The 23,394-nt window shown below is 36.9% G+C and overlaps 1 protein-coding gene across 1 annotated transcript in view; it reads left to right on the forward strand.

Moving 5' to 3' along the window:
• Positions 1 to 21,396, forward strand: part of LOC139685879 (erlin-1-like) — a 41,724-nt gene extending 20,328 nt beyond the window's left edge. The window contains exons 5-7 of the mRNA XM_071583003.1: positions 18,149 to 18,300; positions 19,189 to 19,370; positions 20,446 to 21,396. Of these exons, the coding sequence (XP_071439104.1) occupies positions 18,149 to 18,300; positions 19,189 to 19,370; positions 20,446 to 20,726 (615 nt within the window). The 3' untranslated portion in view covers positions 20,727 to 21,396. The remainder of the gene's footprint in view (positions 1 to 18,148; positions 18,301 to 19,188; positions 19,371 to 20,445) is intronic.
• Positions 21,397 to 23,394: the final 1,998 nt, after the last annotated feature.

Consider the following 23,394-nt stretch of genomic DNA (forward strand, 5'->3'; position numbering starts at 1 on the left):
ATATATATATATATATATATATATATATATATATATTTATTGCATTTTACTCTCTCTTTGCATCCATTAATCAACATTTTAAGAGTCTATTACTAATTTTACAGCTGTTACTTAATAAATATAGGAATGTGCATTACCACTATTATTACATGAAGGGGGCTATTACGAACCAGAGCTCAGACAGTTTCTATGCAGGTGAAATTATAAGCAATGTTCTTTACCTAGTAGATGCATAGTTTATATGCAAGGCAGCTCGTGAATGTATCAACATTGTTCTCTTCCTATTTATTTAAAAGTTCCTGTGTACCATTCGGTCTTCTAATTGAAGGCTCATCATTGGCAAATATCATTTTTGGACCATATGAATGTGATAATTTTTAAATTTATGAAACTTCCAGTTACCAATAAACTCGCTGACTGGCAGTGAGATGACCCACTGACTTGTGATCACAGAAGGTGGAATTTTCATAGCTGGGCAGCATAAAACTCCGCCTGATGGAGTGACTCAGAGCTGTAGTTCATAATTGCCCCCTTAATGTATATGTACATAATGACAGTGGCCATGCAAATTCCTATATTTATGAAGTAACAGCTGTATGATCATCAGTAGATTCTTAAAGTAAGACCACAGTGTCAAGTAATAAATTACAGATATAGGTGATCCATGCTAATTCTTAGAAAGTTTCCCATGATTTTATCTTGACAAGCTATACTTTACTCCTGTAAATCAAAGTGATGAAAAGCCTTATGGGCACTCTGCCATACCAGTCAATCTTTAAGTTGCCACAATTTATGTGTGGGAATCATACTGTCTAAACCTATGGATTAAAGGACTGATACATTTTGAGATACACCTTATAGGCTTTATCATTAGATATTGCCGACTTATATGAAGAATGTCTATATATCCTTTTGTGACATTTGTCAGATGTTCACATGGTTGGCTGTCCTAGCAAATAACTATGAAGTGACTTGCAGATAATTTAAAACTACGCATGAGCCCTAATAGCCTACTGTAGTTCTCTCTATCTAGTATTTTCTGTTTAATTGCATATTAAAGCCATTGTCATAACGAGACCTCCGCTAAATAGGTTGTAAAATGCTATTATATGGCAAGTGTATGAATGTGTATATTTATTATTATAAATTGTACGAGGACATATTTGCTAATGTAACTTGAATGAACCACCTTCCCACCAACAGTAAATTTTGAATATCTCATGAAGGTCAATTGAAGTATCTGTCTCATCCACCTATCCATCCTAGTTGTCCAGGTGAGTCCCATGTAACTTTTTACTGGTCCCCTATGTGAAGGAACAATTTCGTGGAAAGCATTTTTCTTCATCGGAAAAAGGCATATACAAGGTGTGATAAAAAAAAGACAGGGCTGATTTTATAACTTGTTTATTTCAACGGATACAGCTTAATTGAACTTGTTGCCCTCAAAGTATATGCCTTGGCTGATGGCACACCTTTGCCAATGTTTCTTCCAGCTCTTGAACCCTGCCTGGTAAGCCACCTTAGGGATCTTCTTCAGGTTCGCCGTGCAATTAGTTTTAATGTCCACAATAGAGTCGAATCGGTGCCCTTTTAAGGTTGATTTTAACTTTGGAAACAAAAAAATTTTGATGTAGCCACATCTAGAGAGTAGGGTGGCTGCGGGATCCCGGAAGTTCTGGTTCTGGCAAAAAACTCTGCCACGATCAGAGCCGGCGCATTGTCATGGTGGAAATGCCATGAATTGTTCCTCCACATGTCCGGCCTCTTTCGGTTCACTGCAACCCTCTGCCTATTCAAAACCTTTAAGTAGAAATCTTTGTTGACGATTTGACCTTGGGGGACATTCGTAATGAATCAGCCCTTGCCAATCAAAGAAACACACCAGTATGACCTTCATATTGGACCGGGACATGCTAGCTTTCTTTGGTCACTGAGAATGAGGACTTTTCCACTGTAAAGACTGGGCCTTTATCTCAACATCATTACTGTAAACCCAGGTTTTGTCACCAGTTACGATGGTTTTAAGAAACTCTGGGTTGGCATTGGCTCGAGTTAGGAGTTCCTGACAAATGTGCATACATTTTTGTCTCTGTTCATTAGTCAGTGCCCACGGGACGTATTTTGATGCGACGTGCGTCATGCCCAAAATGTCTGTCAAAATTGTCTGACCGGATCCAAAATTAATGTTCACTACCTCGGCTATCTCCCTAACAGTTAAATGGTAGTTTGCCCACACCAAATCGTTCACCAATTTGACATGGTTGGGGTCTGTCAAAGTGGAAGGCCGCCCCGTTCGCAAATCTTCATCTGTCAAGGTTCTGCCTGATTTAAAACAACTGTACCACTCAAAACACTTGACTTCGACTCATAGCTTCATTAACAAAGGCTTGCTGAATCATTCCAAATGTCTCTGTAGCACTTTTGCCAAGTTTGACACAAAATTTCACTCTCACATGCTGTTCCTCTGGCTCCTTCATTGCTGCTGGTGCAATCAGCGACGAACAGGTTAAGACACATACCGCTGCCGCTGCGTAACGACTTGATGTAAACAAATGCAATAACTCTCGTTTTATTCGTCAGATGTGTCGCTAGATGGCGCACTGTCTTGTTTCAATCCGTTGAATGGTTTGAGCCGAGTAAAATCAGTCCGGTCTTTAGGCCTGCATTGCAGTCAGGGCACCAGTACACTGTTGTATCCCTCCTCTTTCCCCGTGTGGAGCACACCTGACATATTCTTTGCAGCCCGGACTTCTTCCCGGCTGGCGGTATCTTTTCTACGAAGTGCCTCTGGACGAAACTTAATCAGTTGAAGTTGCACTATCAGATCCAATGCTCACTTCTATTCTCTGTCCAAATCATCAACTAAATTTTTGTATTTCATTTTCACTCAAAAATGCTTATCCCTCTTGGAACCCATTGGGTGTTATACACAAGGCTTTTTTTATTCTCTTTCTCAAGAAAGAAATCTAACAACTGAGACTAGACGGTGGTGAGGCCTTTTGCCCTCACAACTTTTATGACAAAACAAAAGAATGATGCACAAATGGTCCCAGAGAAATTTGATAGGGACATCGTATCAAGCAATAGAGAAAAACAGAACCTGAGGACAAACCGTAAATGCAAAGAACTCGCTTATCTCATAAGGACTGACTTGCTAGATTTATCTCCCTTATAGAGTGCCTTTTCATGCAGTCAAAACAGAAGGATTAGGAAGACTCATTATCTAAGAGGCCAAGGGCAACCATAGATATTAAAAAAATTCTATGGCACTGCAAAAAAAAAATTCAAAACCGAGAGAGCAGAGGAGGATGTATGGCGTATGTTGATCTGCAAATCAGGCCTGCCGACTGCAACGTACCACGTACTGATAACCGCGCAGAGGGGTTAAGGTTTCCTTGAATGTGCTTTCAATGGATGAAGAGCTTCTTGATGTGGTTTAATATAATTGCTCATGGTGGTATTGGATCTGTTGAAATCTTATCATTTTCCTTCTTGTTGATTGATCCCCTGAGGATGCACACTAGGGGCTGCTCAGGAATGTGGTGAGGGAAAAGTAGTCAAAAGCCTAATGTGAGCATAGCAGGACGGAAGGTGATCAATTTGCGGGAATAATTAACCCCCCCTCTAGACCACACTTTCTTATGCAATGGTTTGAACAACAATGGTACCTGGTATTTCTTGCTGTAATAATAATAATACCACTAGATCCCTATAAACACTTGAATAAGATTTATATTTGGGCGTGGCATATCTCCCTTGAACCAATGCAGCATCTTGTCTAGCTTGGATGGGAGAGATTCTGCAACTTGTTGTGCTGAAAACACAAAGCCATAAATAAAGGAGACAATAATTGTTTCTTTAAATTACTCTGTACAAAATTTACCGTCAAATTGAAAATTGCACTTAAAATTTTATAAAAGCACAGGATAATTTTTATGGGAAAAATGTTGACCACCTCCACTTTGGTCAGAGTAATGTAGGATATTTTCCACTTATTAAATTGGTTTAAGTGCTGTATCTTTAGGTGATCACAATATCTAACTCCAGTGACATACACTGTTAAAAAGTGGAAGCGGAAATGTTTATTATTGCAAAAGTGACATGTATACTGCCATGATATCTTACCTGAACTTACCATATACTTACATAGTGGATAATGCCTTGTTTGGCATTAAGCTTCTCTAGATAGCCTATAATTGCCATGTATAATATTAAAGAAAGGCATATGCACAAAGGAGCTTTAAAAAATAAAGTCTAAGTGGGAGTGAGGAAAAAGAATGGAAGAGTTAGAGGAGTGAGGAAAGTAGAGGAGAAGATAGCAATGAGGACAGAGGAAGGATAACAAACCCCATTTTGTTGAAACTACTCGGGGTCCTACCCTAGCCAGTGTATCTGTCACACCAAGAAAGTTGAACTGATAAGGAAGGAAGGGGTGATAGAAAATGATTTGATGTGGTTGACGTAAACAAAGATGATTGATGATGATCTGATGATTTGATGTGCCTGACTTAAACAAAGATGGACATCAAAGGTCTGGGGGCTGTGAGAGAATTTATTAGAGAATAATGGTATGGACTGGTAAAGGAAAGACGTTTAGATAAATATGGTCATTATTTGAATTCTTGGAATAGTTAGAAAATTCAATTTTATGAAAAGCAACCACTTTTAAACATTTGTTCATTCTAGTGCCTTAATTTAGTATGAAGTCACTTTAAATGGGCAGAAAAAAATATTTCATATTGAAACTACATGCAATAAAGTATTATATTCGATCCAGCATTGTGTTAATGATATTTAATCAATATATTAATTATGATAATGAAGTTGTCAGATATTTCAATTTACAGCTATACATTTTGATAAAATTGACTCAGTTGCTCGTTCCAAGTTTATAGTGTGTAGTTGTAAATCAGTTGTTCATATTTTGTTTCAGATAAGATTTTTCTATTTATTATTGCCAATCATTAAATCCATAAAATCCTTCCTTTACATTTTGTTACACATGCCCAATAAGTAACCAGTTGTGACTGTCTTTCAATTGATATAATTAGGTTTGTTTGGATTAGTTAATTATTCATTGTTGAAGAACGGCCTGATATTTTATCTGCCAGAAAAAAACTTTGCTGCACACCCCTAGCTCCAAAGTACGAGCATATCAGTTTGGTGTATGTATTTTATTTCTGCCTTTAATTGAGGATTTTCTGTTTCCTCTGTTACAAGTGACTGATGTTTATTACAGAGGTAGGCTCCGGCAATGAGATCACCAAAGACTTGGCATGCTCAGTAATCTCATAAATCAGTGCATGAGAATGAGTAGGTTATGGGTTATGCATCATCACAACTTTGTGTTCTTAAGTTAGATATTGGGTAGGGAGTGTTATTTCCTTAAGCCCTGGACCTCAGTAGATGCCATGTTTTTGATGTTGTTAAAGTTGTAGTTCAGTGATATAAATTGGGAACATTCATTTATAAACTAATATTTAAAATGCATGGTGCATGACTGCTTCCCTAAGTGTCTTGTTGTGTGTCAAATAATAATTATTCCTTTTGTTAGGACATGCATAGTATTGCACTACTAATGGCTTTCATATCTTCATATGTAAACTTAGAGCCATAAGGGTTTTATATGTTGCAATGAATGCAGCAGTGTAACCTTTATGCTAGATGCTCATTCATAAAATTTGTAGCTAATGTGGAGATAAGCCCTTCCAAAGTATAGTAGAAGGTTGTTCAGCCAGAAGAAATGATTTTTTTGGGTCAAGTGGTATCATTTTGGAGAATGAATTTTTCCTTGCTAAATGAAAGCCAGGCAAATGATTTACACTTCACAGTTTTTTACAATTAACTTCATAAAATGGCTATAAAAACTTTCCATAATGTTAATAGGTGAATGGAAATAATATAGGATTAATGCTGTTAATCATTAGGTTGACATTCAAATATGTTGAAGTGATTAAGATGAAATAACCAAAGAAACTATAAATTATTAGGCGCTGGAAAAGTACTAGTAATGGCTACTTAATCATATGAACAATAACCCCTTTAGGTACCTCATTTTTTTTTCTTGGGTAGTAATTCATGAACTGGACTTAAATATAATCGTAACTTAAAATTGCTGGATAAATTGAGGAATTTATAAACAATTAATGTATGGTATGGGGGCCTTATGGTTTCTGAATGATAACTGATCACATTCTGACTGTCTAAGACTTACATACTTTGTGATTATGTATGCTCTAGGAACTTTTAATTGAATATGTCAGCTCTGCATAATAAACGTACATATATTCATTTTTCTTATTGAATTTTAGGTTGAAAAATCTTCTGTAAATAATTTCATTTTTATTCAAGCCCACTTTTGCTCATGGAAGTGATTAAGAGTCTTGGTATGCCTAATTGTTAACTACAGGCATAAACTCTTTCTTTCAGATGAACAAAATGTAGTTACAAAAGACAGTGGCTTCCTACAACACACTGATTGGATGGGGAAAGAGGAATGAGTTGCTGGTCCTGAGCAGATCCTGAAATTCATTCTTAATAGGGGAGAGGGGGATGGTAAAGAAGGGATATGGTGAGAGTGTGGGAGACTTCCTAGAAACAAGATTTTCTTTTTACCATTCTGTAATTATTAGCCCTCCTTTGTTTGCTTCATGTCAGGTAGAAAAGCTGTGAAAAGGGAGTATATTAATTGCATTTACAATATGTACTTAGGGTAGTGCTTAACATTAGTTTCCCTTATTCCTAGGTCACTTAGAAAGGCTCTTTGTTGAAAGTTTTTCCTGGTCATATGATTGAGGGAATGCTGAAGAACAAATTGAGTGAAATATCATTCCATTGTATTGTTTTCAGGTGCATATTAAAAGGTCACACACTTTGGGAACCTGTGGGTGTCAGGGCAAGTGAGTGCTTTCTTAGATGAAATTAAATTTATGGAAGGTAGAAGTAGGGGGATCACTCAGTTGGTTGGTATGTGGCCCATGAAAGGTGACCTTTTTGTGCGCCAACTTATGTTGTAAATACCTTGTAAAATTTTTGAATGAACCAGTTGCTAAAAATAGAGGTGATGCTACAGGACCCTAGAAAAGTGTTATCCATCGTTCTCTCATTGGCTCTCAGGAATCATATTTCTAAAGAATGCTTTATTGTGGCTAGAGGATGTTAAAAATGTGTATATCGAAAAATGTTGTCATATAAAGAAAGGAACTACAATGAGTGATCTGAAGTTTTTCCTGGCAAAAGGAATGTTTACAGAGTTTTCAGGCTGTATACTGGATGGCAATATTTATTACTGATAGTTGAATGGAGTTAAGTACTTCATCCTGACTTCAGCCTTAATCGTGATTACAGTGACTGAGTTATCCCATAAATCTTAGTGCTAATCATTGTGACCCGGCATATAATTCGAGAATTGTGATTTCAGAGGAATAGTGAAAGTTAAATTCAAGAAAATTTTTTGTTATTCACTGGAAAGTTTATTGGATGAAGTTTCAGCATGTGCTTACCAAACGACCACATTTACCTGGATATTCACAGCTTAAGGCCTGCCAGCGACTCATTGCTCTCAAAATGTATTTTCAGTGCTACTTTTCCCCTTTTCCCAGGCCAAATATTTTTTCTACATTCTGGTATTCAAGCTGTACTAGCCAGCATTTCCTGACCAGCACATCTGGAATCTCAGAATTGGAAGCTGTTAATATGATATGCTGTAGAAGCCTTTGCAAAGTTGTCGTAAAAAATTCACTTTTTATTTTTTTCCACTCAAACAACAGCTCAACCTTTTTCTACTGACAATGAAGAAATTAATGAAATTTGTTTATAATTACTCCTAATCCACAATTGTGTTAGACTTGTTTTTATGAAAGTGATTCAGTAAATACATATATACATGTAGGTGGTTAGCAGTGCAATGCAGTTATTTGAGCTGCATGTACGGAGAAAATTGATTTTGATAAGACAAGAGTAGCATCAAATCGACTATTAATGAACCTTTCTACGGTACATTTCCTTGAAAATTTGTGTTCATGTATTGATTATTCCTGAAAGTCAGTGTTTTCAACAAGTCATCATGGTAAGTTTATTCAGGACTTAGGACATTAATGCCCTCCCATGGACTACAGCGTTGGCGTGGTGGAAGGGCTTGTACCAGTTAAAAGGAAAAATCTGTGTTAACAATTGGGTGTAATCTTGGAAAAATATTAGTTGAACCAGAAAAAAATCCAAAAAAGAAGGGAGGAATATATAGATGAACTGTATGGTAATGACCTTAGCCCAGCAAGGTTAGGCATATAAAGAGAATATGATGTAGATGAAGATAGCTTCGGTCCAGATATACTCGACGATGAGATGAAATGGGCATTGAGGGAAATGAAATCAAATAAGGCAGTGGGGGTAGACAACATTCCTGTGAAACTACTTAAAGGTTTAGGAAAATGGAGGAGGAAGAGTTTTTATGGACTAATTTGTAGCATTTAAGAGAAAGAATTTGGCTGGATGACTTAGTCAGGTCAGTGTTAGTTCCTATTCCAAAAAAAGTAAATGGTACATCATGGGAGGACTACAAGTTTGATTTCACATGAAGCATAAGTGGTTTCCAGGATGATCAACAAAAGGAAGGAGAGCAGAGCAGATGATTACTTAGGGGATGATCAGTTTGGGTTAAGGAATGGGAGAGGTACGGATACCATTGCAGTAATGCTGGCACTAATAGAGAAAAATAGAATGAAATCAGGAGGTATATGCCTGGTTCATAGATTCCAAAACGGCATTTGAGAGAGTGAGTTTGGAAAACCAATGAATATATTGCAGAAAATAGGAATAGATTGGAATGCTAGGAGACTAATCCACCACCTGTGCATGTCTCAGACTGCTCAGGTGCTAGTGGGTGATGAAGAGTCTGGATGGGCAGTGTTTGGAAGAGGAGTAAGTTTGAGTTGTCCATTATCACCTGTGCCGGTCAACATATATGTTAAGGAAATGGTTAATGAGGCATGGGAAGAATTGGAGATTTGGCAATTTAGAAAATCAGTAAGGTTTCCTTATGACCAAGCTTTAGTTTGTCAGTCAATGGGTTGCAAGCATTACCAAGTGAATTGAATATTCAGTGCTCTAAAAATGGGATGCGAATTAATTGAAATAAGAAAAAGTTTGTGCAGTTTTCCAGAACGAGAAAGGCTTGGTTAAACGTTGAAATAAGAGGGCCAAAACTAGAGCTCGTGGAACAGTTTATGTATCTCGGAAATGTTTTGGACTAAAATGGTCAATACATTGGGGACATTAGGAGAAGAATTGTGTTAGGCAAAAAGTCATCACAAGGAGAGAATAGATGACAGGGACATTGAGTAAGGGTATTTAGAAAAGACTCTCTTAAATGTTGATGCGGAGCTTGGTTTTGTATGATGCTCAATCATGGTCATTGAAGCAAGATGATAGGCGTAGATTAGAAGTTTTGAAATGTGCGAGTTGAGAAGGATGGAAAAGTTGAAGTGGACTGAAAGGAAAACAAATGAGGAAGGTTTGGTAGGGAAGAAGAGGAGATTGTTGGGAGAAATCGTAAGGAGACAGGTAAAATGGATGCAAGGGATACTATTTGGCAGTGGGATGTTCAAGACTGTGATAGACTGTGATGCTTATTGTTAAGTAAGATGTTGGGTTGTGTTTTGCTGGGAGAAAAAAAACAATGAATTGGATGTTATGTCCATCCAAAAAATACCTAAGCTGGTGGGTTACCTATAATAATAATAGGACATTAAGAATTATAAGAATAAAAATTGTGGTAATGATTTCATAGGCATTTTTATGAAGGTTACAACTTGTTGCTAAAACTGATGTTTAGTCACACAATATTCAACATGGCAGTTCAAATTATAACAGACTGAGATCACAAATGATGAACCCATGCAAAGTCACTTGAGATAAATTCTAATTCAAGGTCAAGCTGTGAGACCTGGGTTGACAAATTAGAGTGGTAATTGTGATGTGAACATTAAACCATGGCATGAAAGAAAAAGAGCTATTAATTGGACCTCTAATTGAATAGTGTGGGGACTAGTATGCACCCCTTAATTTTTTCCTGAGGAATTCCTGGTTACATACTGAATTTTTCCAGTATTTTATAATACAGCTTGGCATGAACTTCCGACTCCTGCCTGCTAAGTTCTATTTCGTGAAAATGGGCTGATTATTAGATATTCTTCTGTCAATTACTGATTTATTGTTATTATTAATTACAATATTAGTGTAATTAAGTAAGTTTAACTGATGCTTATTATGTGGCAAACTTTAAAGGTAATTATAGGCTGATTTTCCCTGATTTGGATTTAGTGTATCTTTGTAGAGTGCTGCTGCAGAATGACAGATGTTTATCAATATGCACTGATAAGGTGAATTATACATAATTAAATGAAGAATACATTGTATTCTTCATTTAATTACAATGAATTTCCCCAAAGTTGAGCTGGGAACAATTGAATGAATTATACCTATTTGAGTTTCGTTCAAGTATAGGCTATAACTGTTAATTTAAAACATGCTAATGATAATGTACGGGATACAACTGGCAGGATGAATATTCCATTCTAGAGTGTAAATTTCACTTTGAATAGTCTTATCTGCCCATAAATCATAAGATAATAATTCCAATTGACCTTTGTGCTCTGAATATATTATTTATATGTGCAAGTATGAGAAAATTGAGTGATAATGCTCAGAAACAAAATAGCATATTGATTTATATGGCTGCGTAGATTTTCGCGGCGGTGGCTTGAAGAATTCTGCATGTCCGGGTTTTCACCGCGTTGTTGTTTGAAGCCGACAACAGTTTCGCCGAAGTTTCATCCGGCGTCTTCAGGTCGAAGATGAGGGACTCAGATTTTGGCCGTCCTTATATAGGTGGTCCCGTCCAAGTGCTGCTCTCTGATTGGTCCTTTTTCGGAGGACTCTCTTCCACGCGTTGTGGAGATGGTAGCCTTCATCTCTATTGAAATTCGCCGGGTTTTTGGCTATCTCAATAGCTTCTCTGATTAGGCGTGGGTAATATCTACTTTCTTTACTTATGATTGTAGCGTCATGGAATAGAATATCATGGCCGGGTTCACTCCATTTATGCTCGGAGATGGCCGAGAGGTGAAACTGTTTGTTCGTAGTAGCCCGGAGGTGTTCTTTCATCCGAACTTTCATAGCTCGGCATGTTTCCCCGATGTAGGCTTTCCCACATGAACACGGTACTTGATAGACCCCTTCGTATAGGTCTTTCGAGATTTTGTCCTTCGGTCCGGGGAGCGCGTCCGCTATTTTCTTGGTGCAGTTGAATCTTGTCACCACGTCGTGCTTTTTAAGGATTCTGGCTATCTTCTCGGATGTTCCGGATACGAAGGGGATAGTCGCGTATGCCTTTGGGTCCGGTTCCGTCTGCTTGATTGACTTGTCAGAATCTCGTCTTCGCCTTTCTTCCCTGGCGGTCCTTTTTAGGACCATATCGTTCCGATAGCCGTTTTGTTTTAGTGCTCTCAGGAGATGTTTCTTTTCGGTCAGCAAAGAATCGGCGTCAGAGATTTCATACGCTCTGTGAACTAGTGTGTCCACCAAAGATGTCTTTTGGAGCGGATGGTGGTGAGAGGTTGCGTTTAGATAACGGTCGGTGTGCGTCTTCTTTCTGTAAACAGCATGTCCCAGCTTCCCACAACTCTTCTTTTTGACTAAGACGTCCAGGAAAGGTAGTTGGTTGTCCTTTTCTACTTCCATCGTAAATTTGATGGAATGATGTTGTGAGTTGAGAAATTGAAGAAATTTCTGAAGTTCTGTTGCGCCGTGCTGCCAGATGACGAAAGTATCATCCACATATCTTAACCACATCCTAGGTTTTTTCTCGTACTGATTAAGGATCTTTTCTTCAAAATGCTCCATGAACAGGTTAGCCACTACCGGAGACAGCGGCGAACCCATGGCTGCACCCTCTGTCTGCTCGTAGAATTCTTCGTTCCACAAAAAATAAGCATTCGTGAGGCAATGCTCCACCAGTGTGGGGAAGTCTTCCGGAATGCCGTTGGTGGTTAGGCCTCTGATGATCTCCACCGATTCCTTAATCGGGATGTTAGTGAACAGTGAAACAACATCGAAGCTCACCAATAATTCGTTGCTGTCCATTGTGATCTTTTTCAGGATGTCGATGAAATGCCCGGAGTTTTTCACGAATGACGATGTTTTTCCGACGTAGAACTGTAGAGATTGGGCCAGGTATTTCGCCAGTCCGTATGTTGGAGCATCGATCTGGCTGACTATAGGTCGGAGTGGTATCCCCTCCTTATGTATTTTCGGCAGTCCGTATAATCTGGGTGGTTTGGGAGCCGAAGAAAATAGTCCACGTTGTTCTTCCATCGGAATGAGGGATTTCTTTATTAGAGCTCTGGTGTTTCGCTCTATTTTTGCTGTCGGGTCGGTCTTGAGTTTCTTATACGTCCCGTCTTGGAGAAGTTCCGTAATTTTGCTCCGGTAGTCCTCTTTGTTGATTACCACAGTTGCATTCCCTTTGTCTGCAGGTATTATGAGAATGCTCTCATTTTCTTGCAGGTTCCTCAGAGCTCGTCTTTCGGCAGTTGTGATATTAGACTTAGGTGGTCTAGCGTTGCGTAGAATGAGTGCTACTTCTTCCCTTATCTCATCAGCGTCTCCCTTGGGAAGCTTTCGGATGGCCGACTCGATCCCAGTTATAATCTTCTCCCTCGGTATCACGGTAGGAGCAATGGCGAAGTTTGGGCCCTTGGATAGCACCGCAGTGCAAGCGTCATCTAAGGTCAGATTCGTTAGGTTAACAACCGCACGGCCCTTTTCAGGACCATCAACTGGGTGTTGCCTCGAGTTCAGCTTTTTAAATTTCTTGATTTGGGTATCCCGGGTTGACGCCTGGGCAGTGCGGGAAGAGTCGTAAGTTATTCTTTCGATTTTGTCCCAATCAGAGGCGCAGAGAATGTCGCCCAACTCCAGATGAATCGCGAACAATTTCTTTCGTCATTCGTGAAAAACTCCGGGCATTTCATCGACATCCTGAAAAAGATCACAATGGACAGCAACGAATTATTGGTGAGCTTCGATGTTGTTTCACTGTTCACTAACATCCCGATTAAGGAATCGGTGGAGATCATCAGAGGCCTAACCACCAACGGCATTCCGGAAGACTTCCCCACACTGGTGGAGCATTGCCTCACGAATGCTTATTTTTTGTGGAACGAAGAATTCTACGAGCAGACAGAGGGTGCAGCCATGGGTTCGCCGCTGTCTCCGGTAGTGGCTAACCTGTTCATGGAGCATTTTGAAGAAAAGATCCTTAATCAGTACGAGAAAAAACCTAGGATGTGGTTAAGATATGTGGATGATACTTTCGTCATCTGGCAGCACGGCGCAACAGAACTTCAGAAATTTCTTCAATTTCTCAACTCACAACATCATTCCATCAAATTTACGATGGAAGTAGAAAAGGACAACCAACTACCTTTCCTGGACGTCTTAGTCAAAAAGAAGAGTTGTGGGAAGCTGGGACATGCTGTTTACAGAAAGAAGACGCACACCGACCGTTATCTAAACGCAACCTCTCACCACCATCCGCTCCAAAAGACATCTTTGGTGGACACACTAGTTCACAGAGCGTATGAAATCTCTGACGCCGATTCTTTGCTGACCGAAAAGAAACATCTCCTGAGAGCACTAAAACAAAACGGCTATCGGAACGATATGGTCCTAAAAAGGACCGCCAGGGAAGAAAGGCGAAGACGAGATTCTGACAAGTCAATCAAGCAGACGGAACCGGACCCAAAGGCATACGCGACTATCCCCTTCGTATCCGGAACATCCGAGAAGATAGCCAGAATCCTTAAAAAGCACGACGTGGTGACAAGATTCAACTGCACCAAGAAAATAGCGGACGCGCTCCCCGGACCGAAGGACAAAATCTCGAAAGACCTATACGAAGGGGTCTATCAAGTACCGTGTTCATGTGGGAAAGCCTACATCGGGGAAACATGCCGAGCTATGAAAGTTCGGATGAAAGAACACCTCCGGGCTACTACGAACAAACAGTTTCACCTCTCGGCCATCTCCGAGCATAAATGGAGTGAACCCGGCCATGATATTCTATTCCATGACGCTACAATCATAAGTAAAGAAAGTAGATATTACCCACGCCTAATCAGAGAAGCTATTGAGATAGCCAAAAACCCGGCGAATTTCAATAGAGATGAAGGCTACCATCTCCACAACGCGTGGAAGAGAGTCCTCCGAAAAAGGACCAATCAGAGAGCAGCACTTGGACGGGACCACCTATATAAGGACGGCCAAAATCTGAGTCCCTCATCTTCGACCTGAAGACGCCGGATGAAACTTCGGCGAAACTGTTGTCGGCTTCAAACAACAACGCGGTGAAAACCCGGACATGCAGAATTCTTCAGCATATTGATTTATGTAGAGGGTATATTACAAATTATTTATCACATGAAAATGTATCACTCCGACTGCTACACTAATAACTATACATAATTGCTTGATTACCTTTTTGATTTATTTTGAACCCAACATAAGCTACTTTTTATCTTGATGATGGCTGGCAGGCCTGTGGCCAAGGAAAATAACCCCTCTATGGAATAGTTAATTAATATGTTCTGGATGTGCGGTTAATATTTGTTACTATGCATTCTGTAAATATCCTGTTTCAGTATTGCTGAGAGCATTTAATTAAAACATGTGTGGCTTCTTTAAATGCATCCCAAATCTCATTTCTTTGTTTAATTCATAATAGAATTTCATTTTGTGGGAAAAATAAAGTTGAAATCTATATGAATATTTATCCATTAAGTTCATTCCACTTTTAAAAGGAAGGCTCATTGTTTCCATGTTTTTCTGTTCAAATGATCGTTGAAGGTAATTTCAATATAAGAGTATGAATCATTTTGATATCAAATTTGTTCAATTATGGAAGTAGATTTTAAAAGTAACAGTGGTAATTATCTAAGTAGGTATTTCATATAGAATTTGTAAAAAGATAGTGAGTATTTGCACTTGCATACCATATTATACAGGCAAATTGGAACTCATAATTTTAGTCAGGGATGCATTGTGGCCCTTGTTATTTAACTTTTCTTGCCATCACTTTGGCATTCTTCATATTTACGTGGAGTTCTGGTTTTATGCTTTACTTATTATGATTTTTTGTTGTTCAACTTGAAATATTTTTAAAATATACAATTTATAATTAGTTTAATTCATTGAATGTAACTCCCTTTTAATGTTTCATAATCCTGGCCTGTTAGTAAATTTCTGACCACTCTTCAATGCAATTTGCTCTGTTTATGGGCAATCCTGGGAACTTAGACTTTTATGGAAAAAGATTTAATGAAATATTATGTCTCTCCAAAAGATAATGAATGTTATTGTTGGTCTGAATAAATTCAATGTTGTTATGAATCTGAAAAAAGCTATATCCTCTCCCTTATCGTTGTAGTAAAAATAGTCGCAGGTGCATTGGCAGTAAAATAGGCAGCCTGATTTGTTACTAGTTGAGTACTATTGAATGAAGCCATCATATGTTCACCATTTTGTTTTTAATTTTGGAGCTTACGAAAGATTTTATTAATGCATCTACATGAGAGCAAGGCATGCATGATGCAGGCTTCCTATAAAGTGCTGGTGATGTAGTACATTGCATCCAATCTCAAAAATGAGGCGAGCATACTAGAGTGATTATGCTGCTGTCAAAAAGTGAAGAATTATTGATAGTTATTTTAAATTTCACTATTTAATGAATTCAATCCAAATCACATAACACTATGAACTGGATTGCTAGTGGAAAATCATCTCATTAAAATTTGTATAATTCTACAAATTTTAATGAGATGATTTGCATTCATGGGCCACATGCCACTCATGTCAGGGTGCTCTCCTATCTTGTAGAAACTAACATGGTTGACATGAATAATGTCTAAAAAAGCAAGGGAATAAAGAAGTTCAGAATTGTAGAACAATATTCCCAGAATTGTAGAACAATATTCCCCTGACCTAAGTCATTAAAGTACTCTTGAAGTACTCTGTAGTCCTGTGCCTGAAGATGGTTTGATGAACCGAAACGCGTTGTATGTTACAAATAAATCCGTGGCAAAATGCAAATTTTGTTTTTCTCATGATGACAAACTTCCACTACATCTCGCCTGAATCTGTTGAATTATTTTGTTGAGTCTTTAGAAGTTCCATTTTGGAAATAACTACATACTTGGTTTGATTAACCCTAAGTTCTGATATCTATTATTTATTGCATTATGCATCCTTCTCTTTTTGGATATTTTGAAATTGCATAAGCAAGCCTTTGGTAGAAAATGACTACCTTAAGAAGTACCCACATAACCTGAATAAGAATCGTGAAAATTTCAATTCAGAAGAACTTTAATACTTATAAAACTTTTTTCAAGATACCTTCCAAACAAGTATCAGTAAATTACTGTAAAAACAGGCCACCCTTTTGGAATACTATCCATGATATTTTGCAAAGAAGCTATTTCCCTAAAGCACCATTATAAAGGTTCATTGAATGCTCATTCATAATGTACTCAGACTCTTTATGATAAGTGCTTTCAATTGAAATGAAATTATTTCCTTGGGAAATATTAAAAATTGGGCTTTTATTAGCAAAACACCTATTGGCCTTCTGTGATTTCAACTTCGCTCAAGAGTTCGGTTTGATTTAGGCCCCAAGTAATGGCATTTAACAGGTATGTGAAATACCTACTCATTTCTCAGTTTTGAGATCTTTATGTGTGTGAATTGCATGGCTATGCTGCATGATAATATTTCGTATATTCTTTCTAAAATAAAAATTTCCTTAAAAAGTCATGTAGAATAAAATAATAATTACTTGTCAGTTTTAATGAGTGTCCAAAAGTGCCATGAACATTTTTAAATGAAACAAATTTTTTTGAGCTGTCGTTGTTTATAATACTGTACAGAGGATTGAGGTTCAATTTTTTTAAGTTATGGAGGAACCTAGCATCCAATTAGAAGCAGTATATGACAAACAGTGCAACAAGTGCACATCGAGAAACATGATGGCGTCTTGTGATTGAGCAATATATGTGGAAATTTAAAACTTGTTTCATGCTGTTACTCAGGGCTGAAATTCAAATTTTAAAATTTTCATTGAAATTGTGGACATTTGTGAGACTTCTTGTTTTTCATGATGTTTCAAATGGCTGAAACAGGCAAACCTTAGTGCCAGTTGCAGTGTTACTATATAGGTAATGATGTGGTAGATAGGTAGTTCTGGGTTTTATTAGATAGGTGTAAGGGAGGCTATTTGCCTTGCCACCATCAATTCAAATTTGTAGTAATATTAGAAAGCTATAAAAATAGTAACCTTACTTATATGAATAGCAATAGCTACCTTCCCCCACTAGAGTAAACACCTTGCCAAAAAATGTTGTTAATGGCAATGTGTAAAGCATGTTTTACTAGCTGGTAGCAGCTATTACTGGAGCTTTTTTTTTAGGTTTTCATATGAAAGGAAGTACATGGATTGAAAATTTTTATGTTTGTGAAAAAAGACGTTAAACCATGGAATTGTGTAGTGCTTTCTGTATTTCCCCAAAATTCGCCAGTATATCATAAGCCATAATAATATTCTTGACTAATGCAATTCATAATTTTTTGTAACTGGTATATTTCTCTCTTGAATCTAATTTGATAGAAAAGCCACTAGGTATGACAAAGCTTGAAAATCATCTGCATATGAAGGGTGTTGTCATGAATTCATGTGCATTCAATTTCAGTAATGCATGAGACCTCCACTTGGTAGAGTTAAGGTTTTTCTAATTGCTTGTGGAAATTTTTAACAGTCATGCTCTGGCAAGCATCTATTTGCACAGTATCAGGGAAACTCATTATTTTAATTATATATTTTCATTAGTTTACTCCCGTTGTCATAAATTTTCTCTCAATCAAGTGAGTATCCGCTATGTAAATCATTAGTTAATATGGCTCAATTTTGGCAACACTGGTGCATAAATGATGATACATATATTTGATATTAAGCATTGTTTGCAAAAACTTGGGCGCATTTTTCATCAGTATACCATGAGGTGATTTACTTTTTCTCAGAAGATATCCTTGTGTCTTTCAGGTCTATATTGACTTATTTGATCAGATCGATGAAAATCTGAAAACAGCCTTACAGAGGGATCTAAATGAAATGGCCCCTGGCTTATATATTCAAGCTGTGAGAGTCACGAAGCCTAAGATTCCAGAAACTATACGAAAGAACTACGAGTTGATGTAAGTTGTGATATGATTAGTTCAAAAAATATCATCAATTCTTTTAAATATCCTGAATAGATATAGTGATGAATTTCATAGTTATCGTTGTATATGAAAATTATTTCAGCAGCAGTCCTAATTGGAATCATTTGAATCTCTGAATAATATATTCTATCTCATAAAACCCTGTACTGAAGGTCACTGGTTTTTTCAGTTTCAGTGTGTTTATTCAATTCATTCCTGTTTTACTGAAGTGCTTAAGCTAACCTTTGATTTTTTAATGGAAATATTACTTTTTAATATGTTATTTAGGTCGTGTGTTTTCCAAGTCAGTAGATTCTTCCTTAGTCATTTCAGTTTAATGGGCAATTCAAGTTGATCTGGTATAACTCTTTCCAGATTTGAAAAATACTTTTTTATTTGTCTTGCAGTAGATGCTGAAAGAAAGAAAGTTTTCCCGCCAGTTTTATGACCCACAAGTGGTAACTGCCATAAAAAATTATTTGAAAATGGCTGTTTGGTCTCCTGTAGTTGCACAAGTTAACTGCCACCTGCCTACCTATATTTCTTATAATGTTTGATCTTAAGATTGAAATTCAAAGAAAAGGCCAGAATAGGTCAACAGTAAATTGGGCCACCTTGAAAAATAGGTGCTATGTGAGGAATATTTTTTCCCTGGCAGTTCACAACCAGAACAGTAGGAAACACGTTCTAAAATTTGGGCTTCATGAATATAAATGCTAATTATTACCATTGGCTCTAATGGCTGGTGACAAAGCAACCGTAAAGGACATTTTTGTTACTTCTAATTATTACCATTGGCTCTAATGGCTGGTGACAAAGCAACCGTAAAGGAAATTTTTGTTACTTTTCTTTAAGTAATAATCTTCAATGGTTTCTTCACAGGGAAGGTGAGAAGACGAAGCTTTTGATTTCCATTCAGCATCAGAAGGTTGTGGAAAAAGATGCAGAGACTGAGAGAAAAAAAGCAATAATTGAAGCAGAAAAAGAAGCACAAGTGGCTAAAATTCAATTTGGACAGAAAATCATGGAAAAAGTTTCTTTACAAAGAATGTCACAAATTGAAGGTATGTGGCTGGTTTATAATTTGACAGAAGTATTTTTTAAGGTGGCCATCTAAATGACATCAGTTATGGGTGGGCTGCAAGAAATTGCTAGTAAGTGTTTCTTTAAAAGGAGTTTAACTTAGTGTCATTTTTTATCGCAATGCACAACCTACAATATCATTCTGATGGTTAAATTACCCCTAGCATGCTCATTTTAGACATTTAGTTTGCTTTTCCATGAATGAAATGGCAGAAATAGCTGTTCATGTATATTCTTTCTTGTTCAGCCTTGGCTATCACTTGTTTTATGAGTATTTTGTCTGTGCACTTATTTTTGTGGCTGGAGGTTTGTGAAATGCCATTTATCTATCTTTGTTCATGGGGGCTACCCACCCCTGAAACTAGCGAATACAATCTTCTAGGAATTTTAGATCATTGGTTTAAAATTGCTGAGAAAAATACTAAGTCTCTTGCACTGTTAATGGCATTTTTATAACACTGTAATGTATATTTTCATATAGTAAATGGTGAAATAATATACATATAGCTAAAGGAAAAGGGTACCACCATTGCTATCTGTGATTTATCGAAATCCTCTTATTGATATAAAATAGTTTGAAAAACCTTGAATTGTGTCAGTTTTGGTGATTGAATCAAGATTTTCATATGTGCAATACTAATTTTTAGACGCAATGCCCCCAAATGCTTAGTGTGGCTCTGCAAATGAAATTACCCTCTTGTAGAAATGCAACAAGTTGTATGTCTTTTATTGTGACTGGATGTCATTTATTACCTCTGATGTTTTATTGTTAAAGTCATGCAATTTTGTTGGAGTTTTATTTTCAACTATAGTGCCATATTTACTCTAAAAATTGCGCATAAAACTTGATAGATGTTTTGAATGCACAGCTGCAGATAAGAATCACACTTTTGTGCTATGATGTACATAAATCATTATATTTTTTCTATGCAGCGGGTGATGACATATTTAGTTAATGAATAGGCAAGCTTATTGCTAAAATTAATATTTACCAAAATGTAGGCTTGAGGCAAAGAGAGAGTTTTTACTTGATTCTGAAAAATTTCATCTTTTCAGATGAAATGCATGTGGCCCGACAGAAGAGCAGATCTGATGCTGAGTTTTATCAAATGCAGAAGCAAGCAGAAGCTAATAATTTGCTTTTAACAAATGGTTACCTGGAACTCAAGAAATATGAATATATTTCTTCAAACACAAAAATATTTTATGGGTCTGAAATTCCAAAATTATTTGTTCAGGGTGGCTGCAATGCTAAAGAGGCAGACTTAGATGAAACAGTTAATGGGAAAACTATTTCTAAGTCAGGAATTACTCCTTCTGTATCAAAGAATGAGTAAGATAATTGTTGGTGTGTAAATTTTAATTTACACAATTTTGCAAACTTTTCATTCCATGAATGGTTTGACATAGCAGTTTGCCCAACTGAATACAAGACTGGTATTTTATATATTTTTAAAGTCAATGGATTGAATGTTTTTTCCATTGCGAAAGTTTGTCTGATGATTGAGTAGGCTCATTTTGTTCTTTCAGAATTTTAAGAACTCACTGCCACTATGTAGTGTCAAGATAAATCTTGGAACAACTATTGTTATAAATTTGTTTCAAATTAAAACATCAGAGGTAGTTTTTTTTGGAAGATATGATTTTGTTTTGTATTGAAATAGTGGCTATTGACCATTATCATTAATTCTGATGTTTAAGTTGACCAAAATTGTTAAAAACAACAATGTGGTCAACATTTTGTGTTTTTGCTAATTTTTAATTTTTGACAGTCATTGATGCCAATTTTTCATGAGGTTTTTCAGAAAATGCTAGAACTCTGATGAGGGAGGGAGTTGTGTCTGAACTCCCCCAGCTTCTTCTGAGTAATGTGATTTTCTACTTCTTGTTTGTGCAATGTAACAATTTGAAATTATGATTGCCAGCAAAGATTTGTTAAGTATTGCTAAAATATGTTTTTCCTTGTATCTTGTGAAGTGCTTTATTTAAGACACACTTTCATGACACTTTGCATGCCATCATTTAAATAAATATGGTTTCACTGAAGCAGTTTTTATTCATGTTGTTTATCATTTATTAATTCATAGTGAGAGTATTTTAATTATTAATTATATTATGCATTTTCAATATTCAGATACCACCTATACAGATACTATTTATAAAGGGTTTTGGAATGGACCATTTGGATGAATTTTTATTCCTCGTGTTATGTTCTTCTCTTCATTCCTACCCTGAATGTTTGGAATTTTTATCTGTAGTTCAAGTCCTTGTCAAAGAAACTTTTTAATGCTCGTGATCTGCTGCCATCCATCTTTCTCACAATTCCTTTGTTTGTCATTTGTGTGTGTTCCTATCCCTTTTCCTGATATCTTTATCCATGTGAATGAATATGTGTTTGCCATTTGGTGGGTTTAACATTATGAAAGTCCTTTCAGCATCAATATATATTTTTCCTGGAGGTCTTGGTTGGCTTTTGGTTGCCTTTTTTTTACAAATTTTGATAATATAACAGTAATCAACAGCGTTTGAATATTTTGTTGACAGTACTTGAAAGAAAAAAATCCCAGATGAAGAGTAAATGAATACAATGTAACCCGTTTGGTTAAAAGTCATATTATTTGCTGCTGCAAAACTTGTGCGCATTGAGCTAACAAGGATATCACCTTTCTGATAATACATTGCAAATCTCCCAATAAGCTCGTCTACCGGTTGAAATCCTAATTAATATGGAGTATCATAAAGGCATAGAAAATGGATGCTATTAATGCATATTCTGATCCGATATCAAAGTAATAACAGAAACTGTGTCCCATAAAAAGTTAAAATGATGATAAATTCATGGGGTCTTAAGCGAGAAGATTGTCTTATAGTATTGCATTTCAACCTGAATACGTGAAATGCACTCCAGAATATGGAAGCAAGGAAGCTTGTAGGCATTTTGGCCCAGTGATATGGTATGTATGGGATTCTATGATGAATAAATGTTGAGATATGTGTAGCTGCTTAACTTTTAATGTAGCAACTTAATTGTCATGTTAAGTGTTAACAAAATACTTTGATCCTTTTCCTTCCTGCTCCAAGTATTTTTCATAAAATCTAGCCTGAATCAGGGTGTCTCTTATGGGCTGGGAAACATGGTAGATGTTTTAGGGCTCTACAAAGTGAGGTAGGAAGATAGTGGGAATTACTGAAGTGCTAGTTTTAGAGTACTATGCAGCGGAGGGGAAAAGAGTCGGTGAAGGGTGGCTATAATACTGAACAATAAGGTAGGTATAAAAGTAGTAAACATAGCAAGCGATAAAATATAATTGTTAGAGGTATATACCGAACTAACAAACTTGGTCATTGTTCAGGTATTCATGTCACCAGACATTTAAATACTCGGGGACTCTTGAATGTATTAGTTGAGTTAGGCATAGATTTAGTGACAACATGACAAATTACTGTCTCCTGGGAGCAGATGCGGACTCAGATCACAATATAGTAATTATGAAGTGTAGTATTGGATTCAAAAAAGATAAAAGGGGAAGATGGTTTAGGAAATGGAGCATAGAAGCACCAATCGAATCAACAAGGGAGGAGTATCTGCAGGCTGTAGAGAAAGTCATGATTGGGGAAAGAAGGCTGGGTACTGAAGAGGAGAAATGAAGAATATATCAAAAAAGGAATATCGAAAGCCACAAAAGTAACCATTGGAATAGGAAAAGGGCAAGGAAATCATGGATTATGGACTAGATTAGTTGGAAGATTGATGGCAGAAGGAAATAGAAGAACATAAATTCAGTCAGGTAGAAGGCAGTATAAAGAGTAATAAACTGAGGCACAAAGCAAATCGGGGAAAAAAACATGGTGGAAAATGCAGTACAAGTATTAAATTACAGGGAAAGGGTGAAATTGGTGCACTATACAGGCAGATTAAAGTATTATTGAGAAGTAAGAAAGGAAAATCATTGAAATCAATGAAAGATAGTTCAGGAAAAATATTAGTTGGTCCAGAAAAGATGC

The sequence above is a fragment of the Hetaerina americana genome, unplaced genomic scaffold (genome assembly GCF_022747635.1).
Source record: "Hetaerina americana unplaced genomic scaffold, ioHetAmer1.1.p SCAF_12, whole genome shotgun sequence".
In the NCBI taxonomy this organism is placed as follows: Eukaryota; Metazoa; Arthropoda; class Insecta; order Odonata; family Calopterygidae; genus Hetaerina; species Hetaerina americana.